Source organism: Aspergillus brasiliensis (assembly GCF_001889945.1).
Source record: "Aspergillus brasiliensis CBS 101740 unplaced genomic scaffold ASPBRscaffold_12, whole genome shotgun sequence".
Taxonomy (NCBI): Eukaryota; Fungi; Ascomycota; class Eurotiomycetes; order Eurotiales; family Aspergillaceae; genus Aspergillus; species Aspergillus brasiliensis.
This window is the reverse complement of record NW_027137453.1, coordinates 242,853-259,524: the sequence shown is the minus strand read 5'-3', so window position 1 is coordinate 259,524 and position 16,672 is coordinate 242,853. Positions and strand designations below refer to the sequence as shown.

At 48.7% G+C, this 16,672-nt stretch overlaps 4 protein-coding genes across 4 annotated transcripts; all 4 read left to right on the top strand.

The window, feature by feature from the left end:
- The first annotated feature begins 539 nt into the window (after positions 1-539).
- ASPBRDRAFT_184132 (uncharacterized protein) lies at positions 540-3,996 on the top strand. Its single transcript, XM_067620016.1, has 8 exons — positions 540-991; positions 1,114-1,717; positions 1,898-1,969; positions 2,009-2,110; positions 2,598-2,806; positions 2,865-3,008; positions 3,060-3,121; positions 3,189-3,996. The coding sequence occupies exons 1-8, from the start codon at positions 875-877 to the stop codon at positions 3,931-3,933; spliced, it is 2,055 nt and encodes a 684-aa protein (XP_067475722.1). The 5' UTR covers positions 540-874; the 3' UTR covers positions 3,934-3,996.
- Positions 3,997-4,428: 432 nt separating this feature from the next.
- On the top strand, positions 4,429-8,168 carry ASPBRDRAFT_77578 (uncharacterized protein). The gene is made up of 6 exons (XM_067629373.1): positions 4,429-5,028; positions 5,095-5,721; positions 5,775-5,965; positions 6,334-6,337; positions 6,776-7,176; positions 7,243-8,168. Exons 1-6 carry the CDS (start codon positions 4,786-4,788, stop codon positions 7,880-7,882), a joined length of 2,106 nt encoding a protein of 701 aa, XP_067475721.1. The 5' UTR covers positions 4,429-4,785; the 3' UTR covers positions 7,883-8,168.
- Positions 8,169-9,395: 1,227 nt separating this feature from the next.
- On the top strand, positions 9,396-11,977 carry ASPBRDRAFT_57853 (SDR family oxidoreductase; the record flags this gene model as incomplete). The annotated part of the gene is made up of 8 exons (XM_067627804.1): positions 9,396-9,457; positions 9,514-9,581; positions 9,718-9,935; positions 10,004-10,411; positions 10,491-10,736; positions 10,803-10,804; positions 11,135-11,212; positions 11,275-11,977. The coding sequence occupies 8 exons, from the start codon at positions 9,396-9,398 to the stop codon at positions 11,975-11,977; spliced, it is 1,785 nt and encodes a 594-aa protein (XP_067475720.1).
- A 3,054-nt stretch (positions 11,978-15,031) lies between these two features.
- On the top strand, positions 15,032-16,612 carry ASPBRDRAFT_46668 (putative phosphatidylserine decarboxylase). The gene is made up of 5 exons (XM_067625683.1): positions 15,032-15,273; positions 15,321-15,362; positions 15,415-15,550; positions 15,598-16,156; positions 16,208-16,612. The coding sequence occupies exons 1-5, from the start codon at positions 15,214-15,216 to the stop codon at positions 16,428-16,430; spliced, it is 1,020 nt and encodes a 339-aa protein (XP_067475719.1). The 5' UTR covers positions 15,032-15,213; the 3' UTR covers positions 16,431-16,612.
- The last annotated feature ends 60 nt before the right edge of the window (positions 16,613-16,672 follow it).

Here is a 16,672-nt window from a genome sequence, read left to right as displayed (position 1 = left end):
TCCAGCCAATCAATCTCCCAGGAAGCCAGTGCACACGTTTTCTATCATGGTGTGATAAGCACCGCTCTATGTTGCACAATTGTGGCTATCTACCAATTAGACAGATCCCCGCAAGCTACCGTACGATGGGTCGGATCTGATAGTCTTCTCTCCCCAAGGTACCCTTCTGTAGCCCAGTATAAGGTTTATAGGTACTCGGCTATATAGTTTCCAGTCTCCACGCCTCATCACTCGGCTACCGTAGGGTCGGCAGATGGGAGCTTCCCCGTGAAGCTATCCCCGTGACACGATAAGACCTGCCGGCCAGCTGATCCTCCGGCACAACCTGCCGAATCGCGTCTAGTGGCTTGGCGATCGCCGATGGTGGACGATCCTGGAAATATGATTGGTGGGGAGAGAGCGAAACAGAGCCGGCCGGCGCCGCGTCGAACTACCAAATCAGGTTAGCGTGTCCTGTCACGGGGTCGGTGTAGGACTTGCCTGTTTGGGAACGAAGGGAGGATGACAACATGAACGAGAGGGAGTCGAGATAAATATACCCTCGCACAGCTCTTCTTTCACCTCCTTCTTCATCATCAATCACGTCTGCCAGTCCATCAAACATCCCACTCGGTCGGTGTCCTCGCGACTCACCCGCGCTTTCCCCTTACGACTCGTCCGTCTATCTCGGCTTCCATCAATAGATGGCGCTCTCTCTTTATCCCCTCCGTCGTCATTCTCACGCATATACTATTGCCCTTTCGCAACCTATTCGCAGAGCCAGTAGGAATTGAATGCACTTATCAAAAACGTTTCTTGAATTATACATCATAAAATCCAATCTTCTCCACTCCAATCCCATACCAAGTTCCGAGGAAAAACAAACAAACTCAATATGGCCATCGAGATCCTTCCCCTCACAAAAGAGGACATCCCCTCGGCCGTAGCATGCATCCAGAAAGCCTTCGCCGACGACCCGTATTTTCACTGGGTGTTCAACGATAAGTCCGGGGTAAGTAACCCTCCGTTCGGGTACCCTCCAATCCCCGACTGGAGAAAACAGGTACCTCGAATGATGTACAGACTGAGCTAGAGTCGTGCATGTAGACTCCCGTTCCCTGCTAGCCCTTTCAGTCCCAACTCTGCCATATAAAACACACTAAACCAATCGATGAACAGTTCAACATCCACCGCAACGCCGCCTCTCTCGCCGCACACTTCCTCTACGGCCTTTCCTGCAACGAGCCCATTTTCGTGGCCAAATACACCGCCAACACCCCCAGCGACAAGATCCCCACTGACTCCCCCGTCGTCGGAGTCTGCTGGTGGTACAGCCCGCAACCCCCGTCCGAGCCTGTCCCCTGGTCTGTCTGGGCGCAAGACTGGATCCTTTCCTTCCGCCAGCTATACAATAACATCCGATTTGGTGGCCGTGGAGGCCTTAACGTCCGTCGTTATTGGCTCTGGAAAGCCCGACAACAGGAGACTCATGAACGAGTTTGGACCGATCCCCGTGGCTACTACTTCTGCAATGTGATCGCAGTCGACTCCTCGATGCGAGGGATGGGTCTGGGACGCAAATTGGTCGAGGTAGTCAGTAAACAAGCTGATCGAGAGGGCATGCCGTGCTACTTGGAGAGTTCGAAGGGGTTCCCGAACCTGAAGATCTATGAGAAATTGGGGTTCGAGATGGTCAGTGAGATTGACTGTGTGGACGGCAAGGATAGATGCAAGGTATGTGAAATTTTTTGAGCTATTGTTAGGTTTCCTATGTCGCCGTGTGGGTGGGCTAATGAGCACAGCTGTATTGTATGATCCGTCAGCCGAAGATTAAGGCGTAGATGGAGGAGTAAATCTAGTATTCATTCGAATAGCATGCAAACACCCATGCCTGCTACTACTGTGAAAGGTTTCTAAGACTCAAATGTTTATTGGCGCTATTCGACTAGGATTTCTAGAGTGGAGAGGGGAACGAGAGCACATAGCAGACGTATTTTCAACAGTTCAGACTATGGAAGCGAGTGACAAGTTCAATTGGCTGGTAGTGACTGGTCATGCTTCATGAAATATCCAAAGTCGACGAACAAAATCTTTTCATATACTCAGATCAATGTTCTAAAGGATGTATATTGTAAGCTAGGTTAAGTAATATACCTGTAAGGGATTATTTGATGAGATAAACAGTATGCCCAGTCTACTCTGTATCTCATCTGCGAAGACTGGCTTCCGGATCAAGTTGTCTTATTCCAGATCGCGCAATCCGGGCGTGCTGTCTAGTCAGCATAATGGCCGCCTCCAGTTCCTTTCTTATTACCTCAAAGAAAGCCTTTCTTAGCTACAGTCCACCTGGAGACTCCACTCCATCGTATCCAGGCCGGAGTGGCGATGCCCGTTTTCGGGAACGATGCCTCTACTACCAACCTGCCGTTCCTGAACAAAGAATGTGGATACAGCCCAGAACGTCCAGCTCTGCTTGCTTAAGGTTTGACCTTATAATCCTAAAATAGTGGCCCATGATGACCAAGAAAAAAAAATCTACGAGAAGACTCAGTGTGCAGTTTGCGATATGTAAGATAGTCTAGTCTACTTTCTTTCAATGTCTCCTGCTTGACAGACAGACCATCTTCCACTGGCGCCAGTTCTCAGCATGATTCGGGGGAAATCCAGATTTACGAAATACATTATCGCCGCATTCGCCAGTTATATCGTTCTTACTCTTTTGTTCAGTGGCACGGGAGAAAGGTATTGGAGAAAGGACTGGGTGAGGATCGCGCGGTCCACGTTGGAGGATCGGGCGCTGGAGCATATTCAGAATGAGACGCTTGGGGTTTGTTATGCAATTTATGTCCCGATGATGCCTGTTCACTGCTGACAATTTTCGACAGTTTGAACATATCTATGCCATCGGGCTGAAGGAACGAACAGACAAGCGCGATTTCCTGAACCTCGCTGCGTCGATAGCCGGGTTTCGAGTCGAATGGATGGATGGGGTACATCCAGAGGACATGAGCGAGAAGGCCCTGCTCAATGTACGCTGCTTTGTATCTGGGATTTTGCGCCTGGTTTAACACCTCTTATAGGATAATCTATTAGCACCATCCGAGATAGGATGCTGGCGCGCCCATATGAACGCTCTAAGCAAGTCAGTATGCTCCTTTTGTCCATGCGACAACCCGACTGATCTAAGCTTACATTCTTATGACATATAGTATGGTCCAAAATTCCTACTCGACAGCGCTTGTCCTTGAAGACGACGCAGACTGGGACGTTAACATCAGGCAACAACTCCGCGAATTTGCTCGAGGTGTGCGCGCCTTAACCAAAAATGCCAATACGACCAAGAACGCTCCTTACGGCACCAACTGGGACATCCTCTGGGTGGGCGGATGCGCTTCATCTGCCTCTCCCAATGAGACCCAGTTCTATGCCATCCCCAATGACCCAACTGCCCCCAGTGTCGATCACCGTGGTACATGGGGCGGCCCCCTGGACTCATGGAAGGAGATCTACCCTGAGACGTCAACTCGTTTCATCTATCGGGCCGATATGGGCTGCTGCACCTATGGGTACGCGGTGACCAGACGAGGCGCGGAGAGAATCCTAGCAGCCTTAGCGGTCGATCGACTTGTGGCTGCAGTGGATAACTCCATGGCTGATATGTGTGGTGGTAAGGATGGCCGTTCTCAGATTGAGTGTTATGCGCCGTTTCCCAACATCATTGGGACATACAAGGCAGCCGGTCTGGCGTCGAAGGATTCAGACATCCGTGAAGGCAGCGACGATTGGCACGAGGCACAGGCCTGGAACCTCATGTACAGCACCCGGCTGAATATTCATCGACTGGTAGCCGGTAGGGATACTGTGTATGCTCAGTATGATGAGGGTTTCCCTTGGTCGCGACGCGTGTTGAATTGGAAGGAGTTCGAGTACCCGAGGGGTTATCTAGTTTCCTGAACTTGTTGTGGTTACATATTTGCTATTGTGATTTCATAGTAATTATATCCAAGAATGCGTGGTCCCTTGTTTATCCCTTAGCTGTGGCTTTTCGTGATTCCAGTAGATAAGAAGAGCCTGGGCCAAACTACTCTTGCTGCGCAGTCCATGGGACCCGACCAGAGTGCAGTACAACAAACCTGATCTTTCTTCCAACCACAACGACGCAACCAAAAGTGACATAGAAACCCAAGCACAAGTTCCGCGGAATTACACAGCCTAAGCAGACAAAGTCTGGGGTCCCTGACGGAAACAGGAACCGCCCTCTCCCCAAGGTTTGCAGGGGGCCGGACAAGCCCACATTCCAACGCCCGCAAGCATCCCTATCTTACTTCCGTTTCCGGCTTCAATCCAGGTTCCCCCGCCCACCCCTGGCGCACACATCACGAGTACGAGAAGTAACTATAAAGTGTAACATTGGGGCTCCTCTTTGACTAGTACCCTTTCTCCATCATGTGCCCTTTGATACGGTAGAGCACACTCACAAGTTTGGGTCCTGGGTCCTCATGATGTTCCAGGGCACTTCTCGCTAGCAATCACAGCCTCTGGGTCACACTCTTACACATCATGTACTAGGTAGGACTGTTGGGCATGACCTGTAGCGCCACCTAACCAAGGTAGATGTCATTGAGGGGAAGTGAAGTGGATGGTGGTAGTGTTCCTTTTTCTTCCTTGAAATAGAGAGATCTCTGGTGCATACATACCTTTAGGACCCGGGGATGTTATGCTAGGTTCATTGCGAAGCCCCAACCCTCTAGCAAGCAACACACAATACACTGGACCGATTCAAATAAACTATCCTCAGCTGCCACTATGGTCATTGCAGGCTCGAACCTGAAGGAGGATGAGTGCAAGGGATTGTTAACTTCCGTGACTTGCACTCCTGCAAGCCCACCACCACCACCAGCATCAGACGATGTGAAGCTTGAACTGGGATACTATTCGTACGAGGATGAAGAGAGACCTGGAGTACTGTCTGAAGAGCCAGAGAAACAGATCGGGAGTTTTCGACTTCTAGTATGGATGACAATTAACATTGTCGCGACTGTTGCTATTGTATGTTTTTTATCACTGCTGAGCATGAAGATGAATAATAGTCAACTAACAAACAAACCCACGCAGGTCTTCACAAACAAATCCATCCTCTCCAATGCATCTTTCCGCAACTCCCAAGTATCCTTCGCCGCCTACCATTTCACCATCACCGGACTCACGCTTTGGCTGGCATCGCGGCCATTCTGCGGCTGGTTCGAACCCAAGCATGTCTCGCCCTACCGCATCCTCCACCTCGTCGCGGCCATGTGCATCCAGGTCATCTTCCAGAACCTGGCACTGGCTTATTCGTCAGTGATCTTTCACCAGCTGGCGCGGCTGCTCCTGACACCTGCTACGGCGTTGTTGAACTTCGCTCTGTTCCAGTCTAGCATCCCCAGAGCAGCCTTCCTTCCCTTGGTTCTCCTGTGCACAGGGGTCGGCATTGTCTCGTATTTTGACTCCCTTCCGTCTGCTCAAGGCAATGATACCACGACACCCGAGGGCATTTTCTTCGCCTTGTCGGGTGTGTGTGCTAGTGCACTATATACGGTCCTAGTAGGCCGGTATCATAAGAAGCTGGAGATGAGCAGTATGCAGCTTCTGCTTAACCAGGCCCCCGTCAGTGCGGCGGTCCTGCTGTGTGTGGTTCCGTGGATGGAGACGTTCCCCGAGGTTTCGGCAGTTCCTGGGTCGTTGTGGACTTCGATACTTGCGGTAAGCTGACTGGGTGCTTTTGCTTGACAATATAGCTGATTTATTTTATATAGAGTGGAATATTCGCTTGTCTAGTGAACCTGTCTCAGTTCTATATCATTGATGCTGCCGGGCCGGTTACGAGCACGGTGATCGGACAGCTCAAGACGTGCATCATCGTAGGGTTGGGATGGGTGCTGAGTGACCATGAGATTCTACGGCAGAGTATCGCCGGTATCTTGATGGCATTGACGGGAATGAGCTTGTAAGTTTCCTGGTCTTTTGGGTTGGCTGTGATGTGACTGACGTTCTACAGATACATGAAGATAATTCTGAGACACCAAACATGATGATTATGAGGTTTGGACGTGTATATTCCTCGGCGGTTGGCAATGGAGGTTAGTACTAAGATGGGAGTGGGTTTGGGGTACATATGCTCGTGTTGGAACTTTTATTTCTTATTCACAAAAAATATGGCATTACATTGCTTGCAATCAGCTGGGAAAACTGAGGTAAAAGAGTACCTAGAAATCTAGATAGTCTAAATACAATGAATTACGGTATCATATCGATAATATCAATCGCGCCGTTTGGCTCGCTGTTTGCCTTGGACCATTCTGCTTTTTGCTACAGGCAAGTTTCCAAGTTTCTCGATTATTAAAAGACCACCTGCCATAGCCAACAGGTGCGAGTGGACTGTAAACGGGTGACGAACGTTTTCGGCAGTGGAGCACAATGGATGTGACGCTGGAGTGCCTGGTTCAAGCCAGACAAGTCCGGCCTGACTCGATCGCGCTGAATACGAGAATTGTTGATCCACCAATGCCCACCCTGCCATCGTACATGGGACCATGTCCCATATTACCTGACCCTGGTCCAAGATTTCATCTGTAGTGAGGCGAGACCAACTCCAGTGTGGTCTCTTCTATACCAAACCCCCCAAACCACACTCTCGCCCGATCATTGCCCAACAGTGCAGAATCATTGCCAAAACGCCCTGATGATACTTCAATCATCGTCTCGAGGATCCTGCCTCCAATGGCTCACATGCCAATTCAACCGGCGTCGATTTCAGCTCTCGTTCGCCCTTGCTATTGTTCTTCTCCTCTCCTACCTCTTCCATCTGGATGTCCTCCCAACCGACTATGAGACCCCTTTCAGAGACCACTATGCTCGCACCCTGTCAGCACGAGACCTTCTCGCCCGTCCACTCTCCCAAGATCTCACCACCATCCCTAAGCTTATACATCAGACGTGGTTCCCTGCGGGTAGCAACATGAGCGACGATGCCCAAACCTGGGTACGGACCATGCGCTCTCAGAATGCAGATTGGGAGTATGTACTCTGGGATGACGAGACGAACCGGATGCTCGTGGAACAGTATTTTCCCTGGTTCCTGACGGACTACAACCGTCTCCCCAAGGAGATCCATCGAGCAGATGTCGTGCGCAACCTCTACATGTATCTATTCGGAGGGTAAGTCACCACCACGACAATCTATACTACCTCTCGCACTAGCTAACAGCAATCAATCACCTACAGAATGTACGCCGACGTCGATACAGAAGCTCTCCGACCCGTTGAGCCTCTCTTCACCGGCCATTCCACCACCCTCGCCAAGCACAACCAGATTCTCTCCGCAGGGCCGCGCAAGAACGATCATGACTGCACGCAGCGCGGCTTCGTCGGCCACATGGCACACAAAGAAGGCCTGGATGGGCCCGCCGCCGTCCCTAATGGTTGGATGGCATCACCTCCCGGCCACCCGTTCTGGCTTCTGCCCGTGATTCACGTGATTGAGAATCCCAACGGAAACGGCGATGGATCTGTCGAGTCGCTCACGGGGCCCGGGGCGCTCGGTTTGATGCTACACAAGTACTATGAGGAGTTCAAGGATAGTTCGGTGCGGACGCATGTGTGTCGAACGGTGCGGCGGTGGTCCCCGGCGTGGGATTTGTACTGTGGACCGGAGGGCAGTGAGGAAGAGGTTGGGGCCAAGGCGGATAAGATGGTGGTGTTGCCGCGACAGCAGATCTATCCGTATAGCTGGGCGGATGATAAGCATCCAGCCTGTCTGGCGGCGTGGGGGAATCCGGACTTTGATCCGGAAGAGTGCAAGCGGTGGATTGATGTGGATGAGTGGCCGAGTTATTTCATTACATATTGTACGCATTCGTGGTGAGGAAACAGGGATTTTAGGCAGACTTGATGTGCTGGGTTCTGGATCATAGACTGATTGTTTGGGTGGATTGGTGTTAAGGTTAATAGTTCTCTTGGTTGATGATAGTTCAAGCTTTTATGGTTTTGTGATCGGAATGCTTGGGTCTGATGAAGATAATTACCATTGCATGATTGGTCTGAACCATGTGTTGTGATTTACATTGAATTATACACGATGCAGAGCCCTTTATCTTAGATATGTTAGCTCGTTTAGATACTTCTCACATAAAGACACAAGGCACTAACTCCCTAGTGAATATACAGACTGTTGGAGTGAATGATACATGAATTCTGCCTGAGGATGCCATTTCCCAAAGCGGAACGGCTCCCCAATTCCTGTGCTCTGATTGGTCAATGGGGTCGATGCCCGCAAGCGTCAGCCCTACTCAACCCAACTGGATACTATACGCAATACAGTTAGAGCATCTTCCGAGCTTCCGGTAGGCAGCTGGATCACCCCGTCAGGGTCTGCCAACTTTTTCAGCAAACCAATTCCTGCTCTTTGCTCGTCTAGTCTTACTCCATTCTGAACTCGGGCAGTCTAGCCCAACGACGTAAGCATGACCAAAGACTAAACAGTCAGTTAACTAGTTGATGAGCTCAGCTTACATTCATCTACCCCTGTCTCACACCTAAAACTCTGTTGACGATCACCCCGGATCCTCCGTTCTAGGCAAATGCCAAACCATGTCCCTGACTCCGAGTGTTAACCAATCTTCCCAGTTCCCACAAAGTCTGTTGTAGAGATTTTGAATTGCTACCCGGTCCTGACCCAACCAGTCCCGTCCGAGGTTCCCTGGACAGAAATAGCTAGCAAATAGAGGCGCGTGCGACAACCCGGGCAGATAGTTTAGTCCCTCGTAACTAACCGCCAGTGGATCTGCTACAAAAACGCCCCCAAAAGTTTAGAGACCAATCAAACCCCCGTCATGCTAGACCCCTGAAACGCCATGACCAATCAAAGCAGCGTTTAAATGGCCGCCTACGGACCCAGCTGAAGCTTGACTGATGGAGCGGTGCAGCGGCGCAGTTTGCGATGAATGAATCCATGCAGGGCAGGGCAGGGCAGGGTTACACTGACCCAACCTAAGCCTTCCCTCCTCCCACAGATGGGTCTCCCTTTCCCCCCATCAAAACCCGCAAACGTCCCAGGGTCACACTCTCTCCTTCGTTAATTCTCCCAAGATCCTGTTTAACCTCGGTTCCAGACTTTCCCGGGGTTGCACTGTGGTTCGCCAGTGGCCATGGAAATAGGCCTAGCAGAAAGAAAGTAGCACTATCCACTACTACTAGTACTACTACTTACTAGATATATCCTGGTCTTGCCGTGTGAGATGGTTCTTGTGGCGGAGTGAATCGCCCCCAATGGCCACCACGAGCTTTTTGGGAGACCCTATTTACTACTATTGCTAGTATATTTACTTTGGTGTCTGTCAACAACTGGAAGGCCCCCGTTAAGAAGTTTCCCCCTCCTAATGACGATCTTGAATTTTCCGCCCAAGGAGGCTTCAGTATGGCCTGTTGTTCTGGGTATTCTGTATGTAGTCACCAGTCAGGCAGTCAAAGTTACCAGCATTAACCTTTTGGCTGTAGGTCTTGGGTGTTTTGGTCCAATTTGACCATTTTGTTCAATAAATGGGTGATTGAGTCGACTGAATTCCGTACGTGAATCTCCATTCCACTATACTACTCATTATGGATATTGATTGTCAACTAACATGTTCCAGGATACCGTGAGTCTGTTTCTATGATATGAATGAATCCATCAACACAATCTAACCAATTAATTCAACCCAGCAATCATCCTAACAACATGGCATCTCATCTTCGCAACACTAGCCACCCAACTTCTCGCCCGAACCACCACCCTGCTTGACGGTCGCAAGAAAATGCGCATGGATGGCCGAACCTACCTCCGCATGATCATTCCCATTGGCATTCTTTACAGTGGTAGTCTCGTCTGCAGCAACATTGTCTACCTTTACCTGAATGTATCCTTTATTCAAATGCTCAAGGTAAGCCCTTCATCCTTTAAATCATCATACCTCAATACTTTCAATAACTAAAGAAACAATAAAAACAGGCCTGCGGCCCAATCGTAACCCTCCTCACCAGCTGGGCCTGGCACGTCAAAACCCCCTCCCTCGAATCCTTCCTCAACATCCTCCTCATCGCCTTCAGCGTCGCCCTCGCCGTCGCCGGCGAAGTGCAATTCTCCTGGCTCGGCGTCATCTATCAACTCGCCAGTCTCGTCTTCGACGCCAACCGCCTCGTCATGATCCAGATCCTGGTGTCTGACGAGGGCCAGAAGATGGATCCCCTGGTGACGTTGTACTATTCGGCGCCGGTGTGCGCGTTCACGAACTTCATGATTGCGTTTTATACCGAGTTGCGTGGGTTCAATTGGAGTGTAGTGGGGGAGACGGGCGTCGGGGTGTTGGTGGCGAATGCTGCCGTGGGGTTTATGTTGAATGTGTCGATTTTTGCGTTGGTATGTTATTCCCTCCCCCAGCAAGCCCCCTTTTTGTTCTTTAAGTCAGTGGAGAGGTGAGTGCTAATGGTATGTATAGATTGGGAAAACTTCCGGGTTGACCATGACCCTGGTTAGCGTGCCGAAGAATATCCTGTTAATTGTCTGTTCGGTGGTGATTTGGGGTACGCAGATCTCTACGCTTCAAATGGTCGGGTATGCGATTGCGCTGCTGGGGTTGTTGTATTATTCTCTGGGGTGGGCGACGATTCGGACGGCATATGATGCTGGGTATGTCAAGTTGGTGGGGAGGCAAGTGGAGAGGGCGGAGAAGGAGGAGGAGAGTGTTTAATACTTTACTTGCTTTATACTTATCTTGTTAATTATTGGGGGTTTGGGTCGCCATTCATAGAGGTATGTAATATAGGATAATATTACGAGAAAGAGATCTAATTTTATTCAATCGCGATACTAAATCACTTTGAAGACTACAGGTTTTGGCTAATAAGCAGCAAAGTCCATGATGATTGTTGTTTGTAGAGCGACTCGCAAGAATCCTATATAGTACACTATACAGTCACCTCGGAGCAATGCCCGGGGAGTGGATCGGAAATGTCGCGAGGTTGACCGGAATTGCGCCGATCAGCGGGGAAGACTTTGGTGCAGTTCTACTATATCTACCTCTTATCCCAGTAAAAAAAAGCACTACCATTACTTTATCCATTATATCTCCCCATTCTCCAGTCTCGACAACAAATTCACCATGGACCAGCTCAACGACATCCGTGGCCGATTGGCCCTCATCACCGGCGCCTCAGGAGGGTAAGCTCTCTTCCACCACCTTGAACTCAATCCAACATTTCCATCACTAACAGCTAATATAGAATCGGCGCCGCCTGCGCCCGTCAACTCGCCGCCAAAGGCGTACACCTCGCGCTCACCTACTCATCCAACGCGACATCCATAACCGACCTCCAAAAGGAGCTCCAAACCCAATACCCGACCCTCACCATCACAATCCACCAAGTCGACGTCTCCTCCTCATCCCAAATCACCACCCTCTTCACCGAGATCCAAGCCCAACACCACCCCAACCGCACCCCAGACATCCTGATCTCCAACGCCGGATACGGCAAACGCGTCCCACAAGTCTGGGACATCACGACCGACGAATTCGACTACACACTGAACGTGAACCTGCGGGCCTCATTCCTCCTCGTCAAGGGAGTCGTCGAGCACATGAAGACGCAGCGCTGGGGACGGATTATCTTCATGTCGTCGATTGCGGGGTACGGGGGCGGTATTAATGGGTGTCATTATGCGGCGTCGAAGGCTGGGTTGACGGGTATGATGAAGAACTTGGCCACGAGGTTAGCAGAGTTTAATATTAGTGTGAATGATGTGGCGCCGGCCATGATTGGGGATACGGGCATGATCCCCAATGCGGAGGCCATTCCTGAGGTCGCTAGTACGATTCCTTTGGGGAGGTTGGGGTTGCCTGAGGAAGTGGCTAATGTGGTTACGATGTTGGTGGGGACCGGGTATATGACGGGGCAGAGTTTGTTGTTGGCGGGTGGGTTGAAATAGTTTTCTATGTTCTTTACTTATTATTGTATCGATTCAGTTCGGTTTATATTCATATCCTTTGATCCTGATCGTTAGCCGTTATTTCTTTAAGGTTGTACACGACAAGCGGAGTAATGCATGTGACCATGTTTGTTTATTATGATTTGTTGCTGGTCAGCTATAATTTCCTTTCCCAATTAATAGATCAATCCTCCGCCAGGGAAAAGCAGTAAATTAGTATTTCCCAATCGATGTATTAGGAAAACCTATAGTTTACTTTCCCCGTCCACCCACTGACACAGGGTGAAATCAAGAAGCATAGTGAACCGAGAGAGCATCAGACCCATAAGATGAGAGACAGACATAAGAAATCAATGGAGAAAGATACGATAGTGTCTAAGTATATAGAAAAGGTCTCAAATGGACAGGCTTGCGTGCGCATTCTCAGGCTGGTGCAAGAATTAATTCACTTATCTCGGTATGAAGGGATGACAGTACCTGCAATTCTAAAGCTCGCGTGACCCCAGTTCTGTATGATTCTGTATGATTGCAGTTGAAAACATCCTTCTCAGGCTCTACGTGCTCAGTTTCAACGCATAAAGACAGAGGGCCGCGACCCCTAGGGCATTCATCCTTTGTGAACGACAACTCGGTTTTTGAATGGTCGGATTTCAAGTCCCGAGGGTTTGCCGCTTTACTGGTCATTTTCGGGGCAAGCCCAATGGTTTCTTCTTTGGATGTTGATATATTCAGGTTTATTCTAGATAGCAGATATCACTATCTCAAATTTAAATTTTGCAGGGACGGGGGTCGCTGGTAGACAATGGACCAACTCGTCGATGGAGTGCCAAAGTCCCACATGATCTGGCATCGGAAAATACTACCGCTGCTATCCCTGCTGCCCCTAAGGAGGAGGACGGCGATCGAAAACACCAGTTGGGATTTCCGAAAGGGTTGCGAGCACGCTGGAAGAGACACATCCCTTGAATGCCGGGTGCATAATGCGGTCAGAGGCTTGGAATCTTTCTCACATCGCATATAAATGTAAAGTGGGTCTACAGAACAAACCATATCGAAATTGAAATTACTTAATTTCGAACAATGTAGCTGAGACATCACATTCTGGCTCGAGGATGTTCTTGACGCATGTCACTGTATCTCTAGGAGTTTGCTAATAGACATTACTAGAGACATCCAAGTGATCTGCATGACTAGAGAGTCATTTTGAATGTAGGGACAATACTTTGGCTAACCTTATTCGCGCTGAAAGCGGCATGAAATACCTACTGGAGGAATGCGCGCGTACCAATCTCTCAGGCCCTCGTTGCATATAAACTTTCCAATACTGGGCCTGTTAAGATTGTCTTCAGTTCCCTGAAAGTCGATCACAGACCAGTTTATTTGAGCTTACTACCACAACTTCTTACTACAACAGTCACGCTACCAAGATGAAGTTTGCTACCGCCCTTTTCGCTTTTACCCTAGCTGTACTAGCTACAGCACAGCCCATGATGAAGGCAGAGACCGACGGTGTTGCTGGAGTTGAGAAACGCCAGGTATGAGACAATGGTGATATATAATTTTATTATAGCTAACTAAGATTACTATTATATTACTATAGGATGTAAGTGGTTACTCTTCACAAACATATAAAATCTAAATGATACAGGGCTGACTAGAATAAGCTATCAACAGTTAGTAAATACTTAACCCACCCCAAAAGCATATTCCAATCACTAGATAGCTAACTAAGATTACTATTATATTACTATAGAATGTAAGTGGTTACTCTTCACAAACATATGAAATCTAAATGATACAGGGCTGACTAGGATGAGCTATCAACAGTTGGTAAGTGGTTAACCCACCCCAAAGGCATATTCCAATCACTAGATAGCTGACTAGCACTGACAATGGATAGCCTGTAAGTTGTTAATCGTTGCTGAAGGCCTATTAAAAAGGATATTAGGCTAACTGGGACTGGCTACATATAGAATGTAAGTGCTGTATCTTCCCTGGTCATATACTCTCGAGGATACCGGGCTCACTATAATGGGATCTGAATAGCCTGTAAGTGGTGAATATTCCCCCAAGGCAATCTTTCAGGGATATAGAGCTAACTAAGATATACCTATATAGCTAGTAAGTGATAAATCAGCCCTAAAGGGATGCTTCACATGTTGCTTGGCTAACAAGGATTATTACTTACAGGATTTAATTGATCGAATTCCTTGATCTTACTTGACGATATACTTGAACGATGCAGGTAAGTATAAAGAGTCCCAATGTGGCAGCAATCATCTAAGGAACCTGACATCGTTCTATATGATTAGGAATAATTTTTCTGCGTTGTGTTGCAACATTATTGGACGCGGAGCCTTGGTATAGGTTTTTCCTACTAGGTTTTCCTATATCGTTATGCGAATGCAAAGGCTTACAATAATGGAGCTGTGTCTACTTAGAAGAAACAATGAAGTATCCCTCATGAACGGCCAAGAGTGGGTGTTCTTATTGCTTTGCTTTTATATCCTTTCAGTAAGTAGTAGCGTGTGTAGCTTAAAATAAGAGTAAGTGGGTGCTATTTAAATTTCATCTTTCTCTGATAAATGAATAAGCAAGTATGATGATAGATAGTATGTACTGACTAGCTAAGGAGCGGGGGGGAGATAACATGGAGCGACGATCGCTATGTACAGCATGAAAAAGTACACTTACCAAACAGGCAAACACAAGTCAGTTGTTGATTTTGGATTGTCAAACGCGCCCTTGATTCCTTGACTGTATCTCGAAAATCACGGATGAAAAACCTGCTCAACATCCTCTCAGGATTCTAAACAGGCATTTAGTCGATCCTATACATCTTCTATCTCATTAATAAAGCCCTGAATCCTCGAATAATAACCGAATATCATCGTCTACTTTGTGGCTGGAGTGCTGGTGCGGATGATGGGGTAAGAGCGGAGGTTGTAATCCTGGAAGGAGGTGAGCTGTATTACTAAAGAGTATGTGTGGATAGTTACAGGATCGCCGCACGATCACCGTATTGTACAGTCTAGCATCGATCGACTTGAATCCGGAGATGGTAGTTCTTTGATCTCTGCTTCATGTGAGAATGAGGGGATGACTTTGGGGACATCGGGAAGCCGTCATGCTGACATCATTGCCGTCGCATCGCAACGGTTTTGATCACATTCTCATCGCGAAAAAGAAGACTCTCTGTGCAATTGACAAGAAGTGAAGCCAGAACAGTCGTCAAGATGTTCATAATTACATTCCTGCACTGGGTAGCAGACTACCTGCTGTCTTTGGCCAAGATGGTAAGTCCGATCCCATGTGGCATGCCACAGCGATTAACGGATCTCAGGTCCAAAACAGAGAGGTGGGATGGATCACCATAGAACGCAAGGTAAAGTTCTCGCCCATCTCTTCAATACATGCGTCGTACTTATCGGAGACAGACTGGTAGACACATACGGGAACAGCAGCCGCTATGGAAGAAGCTCAAGCTGCTTCTACTATTCAACCCGTTGACAGAATGGCTTGATACGACTCACCTGATGCGATTATATCTGCACCATACTGCCGTTGAAGAAGGTAGTTCTATAGTGCCCTTTTTCCCTGGGACGCGCTGACCCCAACAGGCAAAGAAGAAGCCACCCCAGCTTCTCGGAACCGCATCAAAGCGTTTGTCGACTTCTACCACATCAACATGAACGACTTCACCCCTTCCGACACAGAAGCCTACGCGACATTCGAAGACTTCTTCGTCCGTGCCCACAAGCCAGGCTCCCGTCCTATCTACCGTAAAGACGACCCGACAGCCGCAGTGGTAGTTGCCGACTCGCGCGTCGTCGCCTACGAAGCCGTAGCGGAGAGCAAGAAGATCTGGATCAAAGGGAATGATTTCTCCATCACAAACCTGGTTATGGATAAGAATCTGGGGCCGAAGTTCGCGGATGGCCCGGTCGCCAGTTTCCGCTTGTCGCCGCAGGATTATCATCGGTATCATAGTCCGGTCTCAGGGACTATCAAGCAGTTTCGAAGCATGCCAGGGGATTATTACGAGGTGGATCCGATAGCGTTGCAAAGTCAGGTGGACATCTTGACGAGAAATGCGAGGGATTATGTGGTTATTGAGACGAAGGAGTTTGGGGAAGTGCTTTTTGTGGCTATTGGGGCGTCGCAGGTGGGAACGGTTAGGTATGCAGTTAAGAGTGTGGTTGCCAGTTGCAGAGCGCTAATGTTTAGTAGAATTCATCCACAATATCAGCAACCGGGAAATCAGATACACAAGGGTGATGAGCTTGGGATCTTCCAGTTCGGAGGGTCGTCCATTATCGTGGCATTCCAGAAGGGTCGTATACAGTTCGATGAGGATATTCTGAAAGCGAGTAAGAACGCCATTGCTGTTGATGTTGAAGTGGGGATGAGCCTGGGTCGGGCTGTAGGTGAAAAGATACATGACGAGCTATAGCATCAGCGAGTGCTGGAAGCAAATATGCGGGTGTTAGGCTTTGTTCTGATTCTGCGGGGTCAGGGAGTATGTGTTCGGTTCAGTAAACGGGAGTATGTCGTGAGAGTAGGATAAGAGGTAATACCAACTGTTGAGACATATAAGTCATCCCTGCTGCTGTGTAGCCAGCGGTATATCGGTTTGGCCTACTTGGCAGAAACGCTGCTCTGAAACCCACGATTTGATATCTTGTTATGACGCTT